This window comes from Mus pahari, chromosome X (genome assembly GCF_900095145.1).
Source record: "Mus pahari chromosome X, PAHARI_EIJ_v1.1, whole genome shotgun sequence".
Classification (NCBI taxonomy): domain Eukaryota; kingdom Metazoa; phylum Chordata; class Mammalia; order Rodentia; family Muridae; genus Mus; species Mus pahari.
Genome location: NC_034613.1, coordinates 670,947 through 691,229, shown reverse-complemented (window position 1 = coordinate 691,229; position 20,283 = coordinate 670,947). Strand labels below are relative to the sequence as shown.

General features: G+C 37.3%; 1 protein-coding gene across 1 annotated transcript in view; it reads right to left on the bottom strand.

Annotated features, from left to right (window-relative positions):
• The window catches only part of Shroom4 (shroom family member 4), a 210,034-nt gene that overhangs the window by 86,006 nt on the left and 103,745 nt on the right, over positions 1-20,283 (bottom strand). The window contains exon 2 of the mRNA XM_021187867.2: positions 10,677-10,828. Coding sequence (XP_021043526.1) covers positions 10,677-10,828 — 152 coding nt within the window. The remainder of the gene's footprint in view (positions 1-10,676; positions 10,829-20,283) is intronic.

Genomic DNA, 20,283 nt, shown 5'->3' with positions numbered 1-20,283 from the left:
AGTGTCAAGTGCACTTCTCACTGCTCAGTAAATTCAAGTTCATACAACTATATTTGAAATTAATGCCTTATAACTCCATCTAGCCTGTTGTGAAATTTTGGACTTATCTTTGATCCATATCTTTCCTTTACTGAATGTACAACCTCAACTTTCAAGTATTTGTATACTTAGAAATCCAACACCCCTGATATTCTAGGCTTCTACTTTTTCATAACAAGGAAGACGCTCATCTTCCTTGCTTGGTACACATATGTTCAGCTTACTTAACAATAGAGTCGATGCTCAGTATGTAATCAATCTGCTAGGCACTGGGATGGCCATGATGAAGATATAAGAATGATCATCATATAAATTTTGCCCAGAACTCACATGGGAAAACAGACAAGCAAGCAGGTTATCACAGTCCTCAATACAGGAAACCAGAGGTGTTGTCTATGTGAGAAAACACAATATATTTCAAGGCTGCACTGGCTAAGGAAAGCTTAAAATTGATTTGGAATGGTTGAGTAAGAATAAGCAAAGCAAAAGAGACAAGAGTCATGATTTTGAATAGAGGGAGCAGATGTGGAAAAGGCAAAGGCATATGAGAAATGATGTTAGATTGGAGACGTGTAAGCAGTTGAAAGTGGCTGTAACTTAGAGTGCAAGCTTTTGCACAGATGGCGGAGATACAGAAAATTAAGAGGCCTGCTCAACCATGTTAAGGAGTTTGGGTTTTATCCTGAACACAGTGGGCAGCCTTAGGTGGTTTTAACAAGCAATGAGTTCATCACTAGATTTGCATTTCAAAAGATGACTCTGGTTGTGACAGGAGATTAAATTTAGGAGGTAAAGAGAATGACAAAACTGAAGATAGGTAATATGCGAAGGTGCTGTTTCACTACACAAATGAGAAAAGCGGAAATGGAAGATGTTTTCAGTAGATAAAAATGACCAAGACTTGACCAATTAAGCATAGAAATCAGAGTGGAGAAAACTGGATTTAGTGCAAACTATGTTTATAGGGGTACACAAAGAGGCAGTTTTTTAATATATTTAAAGGTGAATACATATTCTCAAAATTGTAGGAACCCATGCAGGTTTGTAACACTAGAGAAAAAAGAAACGGGGCGAAAAAGGATGACAAGCTGACAATACCACAACAAGGGAGAATAGAAATTAGAGAGGTATTTTCCAAGAAGAGGACAATAAGAGCCCCTGCACAGGTAAAAGAATGTGCAAAGGGAAAGTTGCACTCTTTTGGGTTTCAGGAAGATAAGATGGAAAAAAACATCATGTAGATCCAGCTCTAGAGGGTCATAAATGCTAGGACGGAATACTTGTATTTATTTCTGGAGACAATTGGGGCATATTTGAGAAAGGGAATTACATGACCCAGGCTGGCACAATGGAGATCTCATAACTCATGAGGTTTACCCGAAGAACAATTATTGCTGATTGAAATAAATACTTCGATGTACTTTAGGAAGATTAATTTGGCAGAAGTGCAAAGAATGGGTTGGAGGGCATCCAGATAAGAGGTAATGAGTCCCAGGCAATAGTAGGAAGAAGGTGAAGGAGATGGATGGCATGGATATTAGAAACACTGCAGAGGGAAACTCAGAAAGGAATTTGGGTATAAAAAGAAATTGAAGAGATTCTCTCTCATTGTGAGTTTGACTTATAGAGATGGGAACAATGCCATGGTGGTGGTATAATGGGCTATCAGGACAAAGGTAATGCACATCTTGGAATGGAAACCTGGAGCTCAGCAGGAAGAAGTAGAAGTTGGGGGAAGGATCTGGAAGTCGTCTATATCCAGAGTTGTCTAAATGAAGGGAAAAGATAAGAAGGAGTTACATCTCTCAAGTGCAGGAAGGTTGCCTAGAGGAGGTAGCAAAGGTGTTGAAAAACTCCTGAAACAGTAGAAAGGCCAATTGGTTGACAGAAATTGTGGCTTTTAGTGCTATGTCATCATTTTGAGTTCCATGGCCATAGGCAAGCCCTTCCGCATTGTGGGCCTCAGTAGAGTTATGGAGTCTACAGTCCAGTAGACTTATATGAAATAGGGATTGCAGGTACTTCTAACAACATAGCCCCTTTGGTTGAAGCTTCATTCTGGAGTATGGCCAGTCATTGGTTTAGCAAAGAATGTAGAAAACTTTCTAGATATAGGAGCAACATAGCAAAGAGAAAGGATGGCCAAGTTGAAGGTCTGAGGCTCAGTGGTATTGAGTACCTGCCATGCACAAAACCGTTTTTTTTTTTAAACCATTATAAGAAGCCTCAAAGTCTTTATTTTGTAAAGGGACAGACACTAAATATTTATTAAAGTATAAATAAGATATTTGATATTCATTTTCTGAAATATAATGTTTTTATTAAATCTTTGAGGATTTCATATGTGTATACACAATGTATTTTGATCATGTTACTCCTGCTCCTACCCCCAACTCTTCCCAGATCCACCCTCCATACCACCACCTACTACTAAGTCCTTACCTTCTTTTTTTCTACAATGCATTGAGTCCAATTTTATACTGCACATATCATGGGTGACATAGCATCATGCTCGACCTATTATCCAGGGCCACAACCTGAAAGAAAACTGACTCTCCAGTCCCCAGAAGCCATCAACTGTCAATAGCTTCTCAGCTAGGGGTGGCAGCTCATTATCCCCTCAACACTCCATACTGGAATGCTGACTAACTTGATCCTGTATAGCAACTGTGCAAGCAAACACAGCTGTTGTGAGCTCATGACTGCATATAGTCCTGTCATATTCAGAAGATACTGTTCAGTTCTGGGCACGCCCAGAACCCGACCTCTGACTTACACTTTCTTTGCTGTCCCCCCCCCCTTCTACAATGGTTCCTGAGCCTTTGGAACAGGGGTGTGATATACATGTCCATTTTTACATTTAAGTTTTATAAACCAAGGTAGACTGAAGAATTTTTTTCTACATCCTGCTATAGGGACATAGAAAAGACTCAAGGATTTTTTTGAACACAGTCTGCTACAGGGAAGCAGCTATGATTAGCACTACATGATAAAGACACAACAATGAATAATGACTATCATGATTCTTGTAGCCTAGCTGTCAGATGGGTTATACTTGCTTATGATGTATTGGTCAGAGAGGCCCCAGAGGCATCCCAACAAACACAGACTATTACCATTAGCTTTAGGTCACCCACTATAACTAGATAGTAACACCATATTTGCTGAAGGCATCATACACATCTGCTGCAGGACACAGAAAATCAGTCTTGAACTGACAAGGAAGCTCTCTGTTAGGCAACTTTTGTAGTTTTAGAAGGTGTTTTGCAGGCTGTTGGGGGAGAAAAGATATTATTTTATACAGCTCTGAACCCTGTGTGCTCTAGTACTAACCTGTCAGGCAAGATGTATAAACTGGTGTCATAGCTGCAAGCCTGTTTATGAGGGCTAACTAATGATTCTCATGATTGGGGCTTTTACCTGCTCCACAGGAGAGAATTCATACCTGGTAATATATACATGGGTGAAATAAATTTGGACATGGATGAAAACCCCTGTCTAGGGAAGTCATAGGCCCTTGAGCAGAACATATGGACGCTATTTTTCTATATGGTAAACTGCCTTTTAAATATTTCTGTTTATGTCCACAGATTTGTACTGCTTCTAACCTTGGTCAGAGAAGCTTCTTATTATGTGGATCATAGTTAATATAGAGACTCATTACTGTTGAATTGCTGGGGGAAAGAATCAGTGTGTGCTTAACCATAGACAAGAGACCTACATCAACAATGTCTCTGCGCCCAAAGATTAGAAAACATTGCAAAAGATGGGGCAGAAAAAAATGTTAAGAGCCAGAGGGTGAGGAGATCTGTTGGGAAATGCTGGCCTCTGGATATGATATGGCTGGCTGCTGCACAGATGAGCTCAGAGCAGCTCAGATGGTAAGAAGTAGAAAATCGAGAGTCATACACTTGATAATCAGCATGATATCCAAGATTCTTGGAAACTTCACTGCCCCAGAAGTTCAAGTGTGAGCAGAGATGGGGATAAATGGCTCACTCTTCTTAACTGCCCTCTGAGCAAAGAAGGTCAGAGAAGTTTTCAGCAGGGGATGGATATAATTGGTTCAGTATTCTGGACTCATCTTTGTACTAACACCTTAGCAGACAGATCTAAGACAACTAAGAGGTTAATAAATAGTTCAAGAAGAGACAAGGAGGGACTGGACTGGGGTAGTCACAGAGAATATAAAGAATGAAGATTCTAGGACTGTCTAAAGGGTAAATAGAGCTCACAGTGACAGATAGCAATGACTAAAGGACTATTGAGTTTCTCACTCGAATGTCTGAGTAGATGGTGGGGCTGCTAACTACTACTGGGGATGGGGCATGGGTCCGGGACTAGAGGATGAGTTCAGATTTATACTTCCCACTGCAGGGATTCTGGTCATGTGCTGCACCCTCCCTTGCACCAGCCTTTCATCAACAGGTTTCATATGCAGCTCAGAAAGTCAGAATTTGAATTTCCTGTTGGATTTTTCTGTGATGACTTGTATTGGTCTTCTGAATGTATGAATTTGCATCTGAATAGAGAGGTGGTTACTGTAGAGTTACATTTAGTTTTTCTCTACTGATTCTGGAGAATTGAACCTTGATGCCTCAAGGCAGTGTTTCTCAAACTGTTGGCTTTTCATTTGGAAATGTGATTAAAATATGTAACTGGAATAGCTCCCACTAAGAGTTTAGATTCATTAGACCCAATACAGCATCCAATAAAATGCATTTGTAACAACTTCCTACGTGATGCTCACTAATGAGCACCAGTTCTAAAACATCTATCATATAATTAATTTGTCTCTAATGGATCTATGTATCTTCCTTAGAAAAATTGAAATAATAGTCACAAACTATATTCTCTGTTCCATGACTGAGGAACCCTGGACAAGAAAGACTGTACCTACAGTCTCAAGAGTCAATGAGAGCAGGAACTACAACCATGTTCTTCATGTTTGAGTTTGCAGATTCAAGCAAAAGTCTGGCATTTAACAAATAATTGACGGCTCAAATGCTTACAAGAGCTAACTATGGTGCTGCATGCCTATAATACCAGGACCCTGGACGCTGAAGCAGGATGATCATGCGTTCAAAACCATGGTAAGAGTTTGTTTCAAAAGGAGTAGGGAAGAGGTTGGCAAGGTCTATTGCACAATTAAGAGAGTAAGTTGTTGATACAGAAAGAAGTATTCCTTAAGATGAATGCCCAAGACTATAAAATGTGTGTCCATCTAAAAGAACGATGGAATTTCTCAGCATGGCATCTTGAATTGTGATAGAAAAGATGTCCACGAATTAGATGCAAAAGTACATCATACAAATGGACACATGGTCTGGAGGTTGACTTTTAAGGAAAATAGAATAATAAAGTCTGCTTTGAATTTCAAAATTAAAGGATATCCCAACAGAATAAGGGTGTAACTAAACCAGTGCAAGTGAAACTACTACTCATTCCATTATTTCTTGGTTTGTATTTGTTTTGTTTTTTGAGAAAGGGTCTCATATTGCCTAGGCTGTTCTTGACTTCATTATGTATCTAAGGCTGTCCTTGAACTCTTAATTCTCCCGTCTCTTCTTCCCAAGTCCCACAACCACAAAGACTGGGATTATGGAAATATACTACCACATGTGACAAAACAAAACAAAACAAATGAAAAAAAAAACAACACAACAAAAACAAAAAATCCCAAATCATCATCAACAACAAAAACCTATCACAATAATATACCCATTATTTTTCTTTTCTTCCTCTGCCCTCCAGGTTTATTTTGTTTGCTTGTTTGTTTGTTTGTTTGTTTATTGATTTTTGCTACTGGGCACTGAGTCAAGGGCCTTGGGCTAAGTAGGCACTCTACCACTAAGCTTTCCTTTGTTATGCTTTGTGGTACTGTGAATGGAAAATTGAACCTGGGGCTTCACATATGGCAGGCAAGTGCTCTACCACGGAGCTGTATCATCAGCTATTTAACTACCACTTTATGCAATGTCATTGGGCTATTCACACAATCAAAATTATTTGTGTACATTTTCAGTGGAAATTTTGTTTTGAAAAGTCATCCATATATGTCCTTTATATGACATGCATATTTCTTTTTAAGGGCACTGCTAAGTGTTTTAAGTGTGTAACTGATAATCTTGAGTTGGAGGTCTTTCTTTGTGTAGCTTTTAACTGGTTACTGCGGTCCAGTGTTATCTTTAAATTAAATTTGTTTTTCTTTGACTTTGCCTTTAAACTGATTCCAACACCTTACAGTTTGCTCATTAGAGTTAAATAAAGTGCAACATATGTTCATTTCTAAGTCTGTAATGAGTCAAGATTTTACCTTTTTCCAAAAACTATCTTTTGGCACTTGAACTATTATCCTATGGTTCTAAGTTATATTTCATAGGCTCATATTTATGTACTTTGTATCAAAACTCAATAATTAGAGGATCCTGTGTGGGGGCAGTGTAGTGGGTTCTAGTATGAAAGTAATGCTGGCTTTAAAAGCAACCTGAATAATTCTGCAACACTTTCAGATTTATAACACTGTAATAGAGTTTAGGCCATTGGAAAAACTTTGAAGGTATTCAAAGTATGAGAACCCAAATTACTTTTGGGAATTTCTGTTTGGGTATTAGTGTTGTTTTCTATACTTTTGTTGTTTCAGGTCCTCTTCTTATACAGCTTCTCAATAATTTTGGCATTGAAAACTGAAGTAGATATGTTAAATTTCTCTGTAATTTCAAGATTTCTTAAAATATAGTCAATGTAATCTATAGTTAATTCCAGAAACTATTTCTATGATGTTATTTATCACTTATCATTCAAATTTTATTTATGATTCATCTTTGTTTACTTGATTAAATTTGTTAGAGGCTTATCTATTGAATCCATCTCCCAAGTCCCCAAAATCAAGCCCTTGGCATCAATATTATAATAGATCCTTGGATATGTAATTGTATTCTTCATTTTTAATAAAATATCTAATGTTATAAATTCACTTGTGAATACTAATCTTGAAGTTTGACAAGTCATGCTTCCACCTTGATTATTTTTATTAGTTTGCTATTTTTCTCTGATCTGATATTTGCATGCAAATGTGTTCTGATGCATTAAAGTTATTTAAATATTTTTGTTTAAATTGGTAAAATTTGTACATTATCATCAGAAACAAACTCAATGTCACTTCTGCTGCTAAAAATTTGCATATATTTTCTCTGCAGCATAACATATAATCATTTTTAGATGTTCCAAAAATACTGGAAAATAATAAACTATAAAATATTTATAAATTATATTAATTAGAATGGATGGCATGGTTTTCAACTCTTCCAAGTGTTTGCAGTTTGATATTCTTTGTTTTCTAACTTAAGTTATATCAATGTCTTCAATACAGATATTTTCATAATTGTTCTTTTTACAGTGCTAACACTGTTTACTTCATATATTTAAATATCATGATTCTTAGTTCAAAATGATCACTCAGTCACAGAGTTCTAGCCCTAGCTGAGGAACTGGCAGTACTCAATAGCTGCTAGGAGAGGAAAAGGTAGATCCTTTAAAGAGTATGGCTCCTGGTAGAAGAAAACGGTCCAGTAGATGACCACACAGTCAGGAGTATATACACAGCACTAATTGGATTGGTAATTATTTTAAAAATCCATGAAGGTACAAAGTTGGGTGGATATAGAATTGGGGTACTGGATCTGGGAATAGATAGGGAGGAAAATAAGTATGACCAAAATACAATGCATAAAATTCTTAAATAATTAAAAAAATATTCAAAACGGCTTATGACTATGATGTCTTTAATGTGGTTAGTCTATCCATATAAAATAAATCTTTTGAAAACAGCATGGCATTATGGTTCTTATTTTTTATTTTTGTCAAGTAGAGAAGTGGCCTGCTAAGATGCCTTTTCGGAGCATGGATTGATTGGAAATAGATGAAACTGAATGCTGAGAAGTCAGTGGGAAGGCGCTCAAAATAGTACAGGTGAGAAAGCAAGAGTGATTGGATGAAGACAAAACAAGAGAGGTTTAGAGCATGTTAGACATGTCATGGAGTGAAATTACTTACATTGGAGGAAGGTGAGACAAGAGGAGGCTCAGAGAAAGATGCTTGCCTAGCATATACAAGGCCCTGCACATATGCACATGATTGAGATAGATAGATAGATAGATAGATAGATAGATAGATAGATAGATAGATAGATAGATAGATAGATAGATACAAGTTGGATTGGGTTTTCAAAGTAAGCCATTTTCTAAAGTCTCTTTGAATGGTCATGAATTTCAAAGGACTTAAGGCAAGACCTAAGGCCTAGCATTTACTTAAACCATGTAAGTCATGGTTACTCATGTCTAAGTCAGTAAGTTGAACACTTCCGTTATGCCCTAATTTATGAAGAACAGAGACCTCGTTTATAAACTGGAGGGAAACTGGGACTGAAAAATTAGGAACTATAGCTTCCTACACCATGCCCACAGCAGGCCGGAAGGGAAGGTCAAGTTTTCCACAAGAGGGCAGCACCACTTCATAAATTATGCATTGAATGCCTCAAGCAGAAAGGGCTGAAGTGGAGGTGCTGAAAAGGTAGAAAAGGAAGGTAGGTACTGCAAGCCATCAGGCCTTTCACACCAGGAAAACCATGCTATCTCCATGTTTATAACTATAGCCACTCCTAAGTGAGGGTTCATAGTGGCAGCTAGTGCTAGTAGAGAGGATGAAGACAAAGTGAGTGGTTAAAACCTTGCCTCTTCGCATTCATCTGTGGGAGTAAACCCAAACTTCTCTGCCGGCATTCACACTCTACTAGTGCATTTGCTCTCTACGACCAGCCGCTCTGGATGCCCCTCATTGTTTTCCCAGCAAATCTTACTCTATAGACTAGGGTACAGTGTACACTGCAGTTCTAATAACATTTCCCAACTAACCGGGTTAGCCTACCCCAATTATGCTCTACTTCAGTACCTCAGAGAAGGGAACTGAAATTCCCTGATAGAGCACTATGTGTCTATGGCCAAACAACCTCGATCTCAGAAGCTAAGCCCGTTCAGATCTGGTTAGTACTTGGAAGGGAAAATCCCTTATGTAAAAGGCATTTTGTATAAGTGATATAATTTAAACTTCACAATAAAGCACTATGCAAGAAACCCAAATTTCCATGTGATAGAACAAAGGAATAACATCCATGAGTCTATCGCATACTAAGGAAGAACCCTTATCAAGTGGTCCCTGTATGAAGCCTTAAAATATAAATCATAACCAACCTATCTATAGTGGAAGAGGCTTGATTAGCATAGCATACTCAAGGCCTTGGATTCCATCCCCAGGATAGAAAAAGGCAACCCTTCATACAAGATGGAATCAGTGATAGTTGTAGCTATTCTGTAGCACTACTTACCATGATGCTTCTATCTGGAAAGACATGGCTTAATGCTAGGTAGCAGAAGATCATGCAGTAAACCAATGGAATGCTATATAATCCTCCTGGTGTGTCCAATACTGTTACCTTTTCTCTTTTAGAAAAAGACGGGATAAATTGACTCTTGTGTGTGATCAATAAAAGAACTGTTGCTAGCTCTCCTTCTGGCTTGGTTGCTGGGGTGTCACCAAGATAGGAAACTTTTGTGGACAATATGGTGATGTGTAAGGCTTGAAGCAGCATACTGCACTTGGACTGCTATATGTGCATTTCAATGTAAATGTCCAAGAGGAAACTGGTTCTCTGGTCTGGGACAGAAGAGACAGAACCATCCCCATATAAATACAAATTGAAACAGGAGAAGCTGGTAAAAATTTCCATATAATCATTTCTATATTATGATTAAGTTAGAAAAGGTAGAATGGCCAAAAACACAATGTTTAAAGGATGGTCAAAATAATGGTCAAGTAATAAAGGAATCCGGTTAAAATACGAACCACAAAAGTAGAACACAATGACATAAACAGACTATGATAAAAGTCAGAGTTTCATAAAAGAGTTTCATAATGTGGACCAACTGTATCAAATGTCCTTTCGATGTCATATATGATAAGGACTGAAAATAATCTACTGGCTCTGAAAATAAGGCAACATTTTGTGCCTTTGATAGTCATTACACTTGAATTACAGATGCCAAGTTCAGACCACAGGGATCCTAAAGTTAATAGAAGGAAAAAAACATATATGCAGGAAGAATAGACTCTGCTTTTTGTGACTAACAAAAAACAAAAGGAGAAAAACAGCAATAGCCAGAGGGAGAAAGAAAGATCATGGAAGGTAATTTACATTTTCCTCGAATAATATATTGTAAATAATTTATACCATGATAGATACACTCTAATAGTCACTTTTTTAATAATAGCGATGATGTAGAAACTTTGGTATGTATATAAGATAAAGAAAGGAAACTAACCACTGAGAAGGAAAGCCTGAGCTCTAGAAGCCCAGAGCCCTTGCATGTTTTGAGTCACTGAATCCTCAGAATACCAAATGACTTCTGAAGAAGCATTTACATGAATGCATGCAATGAGTGTATGGTAGTGTCAAAATATGAACCAAAGGCCCTTTGTCCATTCTTCTTTAGTTGTCTGCACAATTCTGGGCAGATGAAATACCTGTTTTCTTGATGCTAATGATAGAGTACTTTTCAATGGCCTCTGTGCCTGCGCCTTACCTCCTGACAATCAGCTTGAGGATCCTGAAGGAGCCTTTGATAAGGATGAGGGCCTCTTGGCGGGAGCCATACAATGGAGTGCCATTGATATTCACCAGCTCATCACCAGTCCGCATCTTCTGGGATAAGGCTGCCTTGCCTCCATCTTCAATCTGTGTTGCAGAGAACAAAACAGAAGGCAGGTGGTGAGCTGACTTCTGCTCCATAATTTTACAGCCTGACTTCTCCCAACCTTGTAGCCACAAGTAGGACTGGGGAATAATTTCATTTAGTTCCGAGAAGAGCTGAGGAGCTGATCACAGGTTACTGAAGGCTCTTGAGAAAGAAGGCAAGACAGAAGTAAGACAATTTCTCCCTAAAAAAAAAAAAAAAAAAAAAAAAAAAAAAAAGAATCTGGGAAGACGGTACTTCTGAAAAAGAAAGGGATGCTTAGAAGAAGTCCATACAGTAGCTGAAGCAGCCCCGTGGCATTGCAAACTGTGCACACAAATCCGAGCTCCATCAAACATTGGCAAATCTTTTCCTACCTTTACACAGGCTTTGAAATCTGACAAACTTGTGTTTGCGTTCTGGCTCTACTACTTTCTAGCTGTGAGATCCTGAGAAGGTTACCTAACACTGGTGGCATCAAATCGCCTTATATGCAAACTGTAGAGAGCAAAAGCACCCACCTCACCTGATTGTGTCATCACCTGTTTGAGGGCTCTGGGTTCTTAATTCAGTATGCGTTCTGATTATTATAACAAGGAGGTTGGTGCTGAAAACCTGAATGATGGCTTCCAGCTCAAAATTCTGTAATCAGCATCCCTAATTTTAAACATATGAAGTAAGTACAAAGTAGATTATCTTCATCTCCTTAACACATTCCTAGCATACTACTTGCCAATGGGCATTCGGAAAAGCTAGGAATGTGTTTACTAATCTACCACAATCTAAACATTCCCCGTGAGCAGGGTAATCTTGGCAGAAGAAGTTTTCAGGCTGGGGAACTCTGAAAACAAAACTAGGAGTAAGAGCCACTAGGATAGGCAAAGCAAAGAAGGGCCCTGAAGACCTGGCTTTCTAGTGAATTTTGTACATAATGTTCTACTTAGCACAGAAGTGGATTCCACCTGTTAGAGTAATGGGGACATCTCATCCATCATTAACCTATTCCCCAAGCGCTTAATGTACTTTAGTATGCACAGAACAATAAACACACTAAGTGGCAGAGATACACAAATTTAAAAAAGCTCTCAGCTCCCAGCCCCAGAAGGGAATTATTGTCTAAAGTTTATATGCCCACTGAGAGATCTGGTTAAATAAAAATCCAGCCCACCCGCATTAAGTGTTTTGGGGAATATGGGAAGTAAGAATGATTAAATCATACAACTCTTAGGGGATAGAAGCCTCTAAGTGAGATCACTAGGGGCTGACATTTTACCGCGGCTATGTTTATACTTCTTTCATTCTAACCTTTTCCCTCAGTCTTTTATCACAGCCTCTGAACCTGTGCCCACAGCAGTTAGAATACTGCTTTAGGCTGCTCAGCTTTTGAGAACTGTCAGTTTAGGATCTTTTGGGTTCAAAGAAAAAAATATTAATTCAGGATTTTTAAAGCCCTATTAAATAAATTGAAATTCTGGGTAAACTGCAGACTTATTAAATATATTGCTGCTAATCCAACATTCTTTTTTTAAAAAATGAACCTCTGAGAAATTAAAGGCACACACACACACACACACACATACACACACACACTTTTCCAATACATGGACAACCATTCAATATAAAACAACCTAATAATGGCAAATGGGGAACAACTCTTAGCAAATTAATTTTGGGATTACACTGTTGTTTCCTTGTTATTAGCATTATTGCTTCATAGACACTCCTGTCTGCCTTTAAAAAAGCATCTACTAAGCCACATGTAATGACACATACTAGTGAAGGGAAGGCAGAAGAATTGGGAGTTCAAGGTCAGTCTTGGCAATCTGAAACTCTGTTTCAAAAAATCCAAGAACAACAACAACAAAGAACTGGCAGAGGAAATTGAAGGAAAGTACTGTAGTTGAGTTTCAGAAAATTGGTTTGAATGACTCATTCTTCTGGCTTGCATAAGAGGCATGCTTTAGGCTTTTTGTCAGTTAACAAATAACCATAAACAGGACTAACTAATGAATGCTAATAGGTTTTCTCCACTGATGCACATTAGTCTTAATTTACTGTACACATTTTGTATTCATACAACTCAATTATCCATATTACCGCTACTCATAAAAAGCTGTCTCTTCTATGTATATTGATGTTAAGTAGAACCTCTTGTTAAATATTCGGTTATAGAAACAAGATATCTGGTTTTTCCAGGCCACAAGATAAAAAACCTTTTAGCCTAAAATGCTTAATTAATGCTGCAGTTAAAACTTCCCTACTGCTATGTTAGCCGCCACTATCTGCATTTAGGTAGAGACTATTTTTTGAACTATGCTTGTAGGCCACCTGTTTGCCCCTTTCTGTATTCCACATCCCTTTTCAGTCACCAGCAGAATATTCCTTACAGTAGATGTGTTCAATACAATTCTGAGGATGCTTGGATAAGAAACAAGTGATTGTGTGTGTGTGTGTGTGTGTGTGTGTGTGTGTGTGTGTGTGTGTGATCCAGCACAATCCCAGATCCCAGGTGTATCCAGACTAGGAAAAAAGGTTCCATTTAGTTGAAGAGCCATTAATGTATTCCTCAAACTAGTCACTTTGTAGAGGCAGGCTATTTTTTGGGTTGTGTAATTGACTCCTTATCCATCAGGACTTTTGTGGGGTTTTAATTTTTTTTTTTTGCATTAATGCTCATCCCCTCTCTTCTATATTTCCCCCCTGCTCCATGTTTGGATTCTTCTATCCCTCTGACAGCTAGACTTCCAGGTCAGTAGCTAAAACATAGTTATTTTTATGGACTATAAAAATGTTTGTTCATGTTCTTAGTAAGGAAAAAGTAAGAGAAAGAATGAAGAATAACAAAGATGAAGACTAGAGAGGAAACTAAGCAACACAGAGGAAAAATTAATCAAAGTGGATGAGAAAACAGGCAGTATATATGAAAGAGTAAGCAAGAAAATTGATATTAAAGTAGGAAAAAATAGAAACATTGGAAATGAAAAGCTCAAACAACTAAATGGGTTCAACCAAGCAGAAGAAAGAGTAATAAAGTACACGGTCAAGGAAATACTGCACCCAAGCAACAATCTAGACAAATCCAGATAAAAATGATCACAATAACCCAGAAGTCCAGGACAAGATCAAAAGACCAAGCCTAAGAATCCGTGGAACTTATGTGGAAGCCTCTTCCATGAGGAGTACCTCTGTACTATCCAAAGGTGCTATTCAAGCTGCCAAAAGGGAACGCCAGAGAATTCCTATCCATGTAAAGCCCATGAACTACAACAATGACGAATATGGCAAGATGTCCTCAATAGTGCAGCAATAGCACTTACATTTTGGGGATAATCAGCAACTGTTTAATTGGACTTAAAGTCTGCTCCACAAGAGAGAATTCATGTCTGGCATTGTAAACTTAAAACTAGTGAGGTTATGGACCATACAGAATTTACTACTACCAACATCCTAACCCAGTATAATTTCTAACTCTATTCTAAGTGTGTGTGTGTGTGTGTGTGTGTGTGTGTGTGTGTGTGTGTGTTTGTGTGTGTAAATCTCACCCATCATTAATGAAGCTTTTTCTTTTATTTGGCATCAGGTAGAAACTCTTATAGAAACCCACAACTGGTCAAATACAAAGAATAACTGACTGTGTGGTGCTCATCCCAAACTGACACATCTAAAACACAGAGAATATCACAGATATGTGAAAAAGAAAGCTCTTAAGAGCCAAGGGATGAGACAGTATCTTTTAAGCATGATAGGGAAGCTGCCCTATCATGCTTAAACAATAAACAATAAAGTTACATACACAAGACTTGCTTATGACAATACCAGTAAACCTGCCAACTCAGATGGGGAGAAAACTCACAAGCCCTTGCCCATAGATGAAGAGCTATAGGAAATAAATTACTCCAGAGAAAGGGAGAACCAGTGCTCTTGTGGGGTGAGCTTCCTGATAGGTTATCCAATCCTTAGCAGTCAGCTAGAAGCTAAATAGACTCAGCAGAGACAGAGACAGAGACAGAGACAGAGACAGAGAGAAGGGGGAGGGGAGAGAATGGACATAGATAATATTTGTGTATATATGTAACTAAAATAATTAAAGATTTCAATAATTTGAGAGGGAGTCAGGAGAACATGAGAGGAGTGGGAAGAGCGGTATGAAAATGGTGTAAAAACAATACTCAGGTTTGAAATTATCAAAAACAAATTTAAAAATCTCCTAAAAACTAGAAGGCAAATAAGCAATAGTAAAAGCTATACTGGGGGAAACGCTAACTCTCCAAGAAAAGCAGAACTATCAGCATAATGTCAGAACTCTTGTTAGTAACGCTTGAAGCCACAAAAGCATGAAATGACATACACCAAATGCTGAAAGCAATTAACGACTAAGACTGTTATATCCAGCAAATTTATCACTCAAAACTGATAGAAAATAAGGACACTGAGAAACAATACCAAGGCAAGGCTGTCTTGACAACCAAGATAGTATTGCAAAAGATACCAAAAGAAATACTAAGTATGGGAGAATGTCTCATTCAAATAGGATAGGAAAGACATGAACAAAAAAGGAAAGGTAGCAAGAGATCTATCACATCTACTACAGTAAATCAGAACCACTAATACTAATGCATGAGAAAGGAAAGGGAAAGGCAATAATCCAGACAACCAGAAATGCAATCATTAAAATAAGAGAAATCCACAATCATCTCCCAGTAATAGCCTTAATTATAAATGCTCTCAACTCACTATCAAAGAGACACAGACAGGCTCTCTGGACTTAAAAATGAAACTAAAACAAATCTAGATAAAGCTAGCTCTTGTCTATAAGAGAAACATCAGGATCAAAGACGCCCACTGACTGAGAATCAAAGGATGGAAGTCAATCAACTAAGTAGAAGCTGAAACAAGCTGGCCCAGCTGTTGTGCTATTTGATAAAGTAATCTTCAAACCAAAATTAGAAGAGATAAAGACTATTACATATTAATAAAGGGAACAACAGCTTATTAAGATGTAGCTATTGTAAATAATGTTTCATTGTTAAAAGCCAATGGGCATAAAAGATAAGTCCTGATAACAGTAGACACTTTCAAAACTTCGCTCTTATCTCTAGATAAGTCACCCACAAAAATCATCCACAAAAATAAAGAAACTTCAGACTTAAACTACACCATAAATCAAATAGGCCTAACAAATATCTATAGACTACTACAACCAACAAAACCATAATACACATACTTCTCAGAAGTTCTTGGAATGTTCTCTAAAATATACCACATTCTAGCACAAAACCAGATTTATTAAGATTTTTGTTTTTTAAATTATGTCTTTAATTATGTTATGTGAATGTGTGTATATGTAAGAGCCCAACGGAGCCAGAGTATTAAGCAGTTGTGCTATGTCCAAATGTGGGTGCTAGGAATCAAACCCCACTTTCCTGCAAAAATAGTACAAACTCTTAACTACCTGAGCCATGTCTCCAGCCACCAAACAAATCTTTAAAAGGTCAAAAGAAGTCGAGGTTGCTCCCTGGATTATCAGAGCATGTTTAAATAAAAGAACTCAATAGCACCAGATACTACAGAATCTACATACATACTTGGAGATTGAGCAGTATACTACTAAATAACCAATGAGCCATTCAAAAGTCAGGGAGGAAAAATTTCAATTCCTATCATAAATGGAAACACACTTGGCTATATGTGTATTTATATGAAATGTGTATAGTTATGAGTGCTTATATTTTTTAAGTCTAGATATAATTCACATAAATATCCTGATGATGCAAATCAGGATTTTAGAAAAATAAGCATAAGGCAAACCTCAGGGCAGTAGGTAGTAAGAAATAACAACCATCAGGACAGAAATTAATGACATTGAGACTAAAGGAACAATACATACCATCAATCTCTTGCACAGTGATTATGTGGGGGAGTGTTGATAAAGCACTATGACTAAGGTGACATAGAGGAGAGCTTATCTGAGGGTTAGAGTTCTTGATGGAGGCATAAAGTCATGGCAGCAGGACCAGGAACATGATATGGCTACTATCTTGAGACATAAGCTTGAAAGAGAGAGACTGAACTGGAAATGACACAAATATTTAAATTCTCAAACTTTTCTTCCAATGGCATGCCTCTTCCAGCAAGGCCACACCTGTAAACTTCACCAACTCTCATCAATTTCAAACAGGTATTCAAATCCCCAAGACTATGGCAAGTATTTCACATTCAAATCACAAGTTGGTTTCTTATTAATTATTTAATTAATTAACAAACAAGACTGATTAACCCCTTAAGCCAAACTAACAAAATACAGATAATATCCATATTAATAAAATAAGAGATGAACGGGAATGTTACAAAAGATTCCATGGGAAACCACAGGATTATTAGAAAAGCTTTATTTGAAAAGTTAGGAAACCTAGAAAATAAGGATTTTCCTAGACATATTTAGCCAACCAAAATTAAATCAAAACTATATAAATAGCTTATGCAAATCTCTAACAAACAATGAGATTGAATCAGCCATAAAACTCTTCCCACAAATAAAAGCTTTAGCTGCACAATCCTATCAAATCTTTAAGAGCTTACACCAATATTCCTAAAACTCTCCCACAATATAGAATGTGAAGGGATACTACCAACAAAACTATATACATCAATCTCACTAATGATCATAGATGCTAAACTTCTTACAAAGTGTACATAAGAAAAGAGAAGAATATCTGATGTGTTGTGAATTTAAAGTTTTGGGCAACTGTTGGTATCAATATACATCACAAAACTCAGTGTAAATGACAATTTATATAGTAATTCGGGGTTATAACTTGGCCAGTAGAAAATAGCCATGTAGCTGAAAGTTGAATAGAAAAGTATACAAACAAAAGCTAGGTCATTTCTGCAATGCTAGAATGAGTTGATTGGCCTTGGAATTGTGATTTTCCCTCTTTGTAGACTCCCTTACTTTACTGATGAACTATGGGGGCCTGACTAGATGGTCTCTTTGGAAATGACATCTCTGAAACTTTACAGCTCTAACATGTAATGGTGTGAAAGTTTGAGTGACAATGACAATGACCTGCATGGGCTCATATATTTGAATGCTTGGTTCCCAGTTGGTAGACCTGCTTTGGGAAGGATTAGGAGGTGAGGCCTTGGAGGAGGTGTGATAATGGAGGTGGGCTTTGAAGTTTCGAAAATCTCCTACCATTCTCCCTCTGTCTGTTTCTGTCTGTCTCTCTGTCTCTCTCCCTCCCTCTTGCTTGTGGATAGGATGTAAATTCTCACTTACTGATCCAGTCCCACGCCTCCCTGCCTGTTGCTATGCTCCCCTCTGTAATGGTCATAGACTCTTACCTTCTGCAACCTTGGGCCCGAAAATTAAATGTTTTCTTTTGTAAGTTGTCTTCTCATGGTGCTTTTTCACAGCAATATATATATATATATATATATATATATAACTTAGACAGTGGCCTGTATAAAGTTATCAAGGGCAGGTAAAATTCCTCTGCTGACACCCTCTTGGCTTCTGTTCTCATTGCACTTCGGCTTTAGCAGCGGTCTACTCCACCAACACTGATTTGCATCTATCAGTTATCATCCTCTGTTTTGGAGTAGTCTTCCAACATTGGAATGGTTAATAAGGCACAGTGGGGACAATGAAAAAAAAATCTCAGAAACCTCACTCATTTTTGCTAATGAGCAGGTGATTTGGAAATATTTAGAAAATTTCTCTGAAAGTTGACAACAAAGTGGTAAGTCAGCCCCTTAAGAGAAAAGGCAGAGGAAAATGGGCTTAGCAGGGCTTGCTGAATTTTAGTTAAATATGAATTTTAGCTAAATATGAGCAGATATTTGTTTGGATCTTTTAAAATAATTTTTAGAAGATAACAAAAGCCAAAGAAAGAAACAGATAAGTTAGGTTTATATTTTAAACTTCATTCAGTAGGAAAAAAATACCAGTTCTAATAATAGCCAACAGATGCTGAATGTTTTGACAATGGTATAAGAACATCACAAAATATGAAGAAATATAAATATCCGATAAATACATGTATAAGAAATATCTTTAGGCAGTGGGGAAACTCACATCAAAATTAGATTTAGGGACTGGCATGATGGCTCAGCAGACATGCGGGCAAGCTTGACAACATAAGTTCAATCCCCATGAACAACATGGTGAGAGGGGAGAACTGACTCCTGAGAGTTATTCTCTGGTCTCCACATGTATACCCACACACATATAAATAAATTTAAATTTTAAGGTCATATTAAGGCTCCATCTTATTCCAGTCAGAATGAGAATCATAAAAACAAACAAAACACCTAAACAAATTATAGATTTGGGGAAAAGGAACTTCTACATTAGAATCTAAGTTAGCCCAGCCAGTATGATGTTCCTCATAAGCTAAAAATAGAACTACCTAATTACTCAGTTATATCACTCCTGGGACTAGATTCACAAGAATCAAAGGCAGCAAACTACAGAGGTATCTGCATACCCATGTTTGTTATATACCCTATTTATAATAGTTAAGTTATAGAATCAGCCTAGGAAGCCTGGGTACCCATCAAGAGATGGGAAGACTAAGAAAATAGGATATGATATATATATATATATATATATATATATATATATATATATATATATATATATAGTGTATGTATTAGTATGTATATATGTGTTTATATTATATATGCATAAATGTGTGTATATTATATATGTATTAATATAATATATAAGTACATTGGAGTTTTATTTAGTGATCATGAAAAAATATTTGTGAGTCTGAATTATTTTGCTCAGTATTATCTCTGGTTCTACCTTAGTCAGGGTTTCTATTTCTGCACAAACATTATGACCAAGAAACAAATTGGGTAGGAAAGGATTTACTCAGCTTACACATTGCTGTTCATCACCAAAGGAAGTCAGGACTGGAACTTACACAGGGCAGGAAGCAGGGGCTGCTGCAGAGGCCATGGAGGGATGTTCTTTACTGGCTTGCTTCCCCTGGCTTGCTCAGCCTGCTCTCTTATAGAACCCAAGACTACCACCAGCCCAGGGATGACACCACCCACAATGGGCCCTCCTCACTTGATCACTAATTGAGAAAATGCATTACAACTGGATCTCATGGGGGCAGTTCTTCAAGGGAGGCCCCTTTCTCTGTGATAACTCCAGCTTGTGTCAAGTTGACACACAAAACCAGCCAGAACATACCTATTTTCCTGAAAACAACATATTAATAATAACATATGTTCTCTCATTATGTATAAAAAATTTATGTGTCACATAAAACTTTTTTAGTCAATTCTCCAAGATTCTGGCCAAATTACTAGACCATAATCCTTACTCCACCAGTTTGTTCCTAGTTTAAGAAAGTAAAAATCATACATATTTGTTGATGCATTCTTTCTATAAACAGAAAAATATTAGCCATATGTATGTATATATATATATATATATATA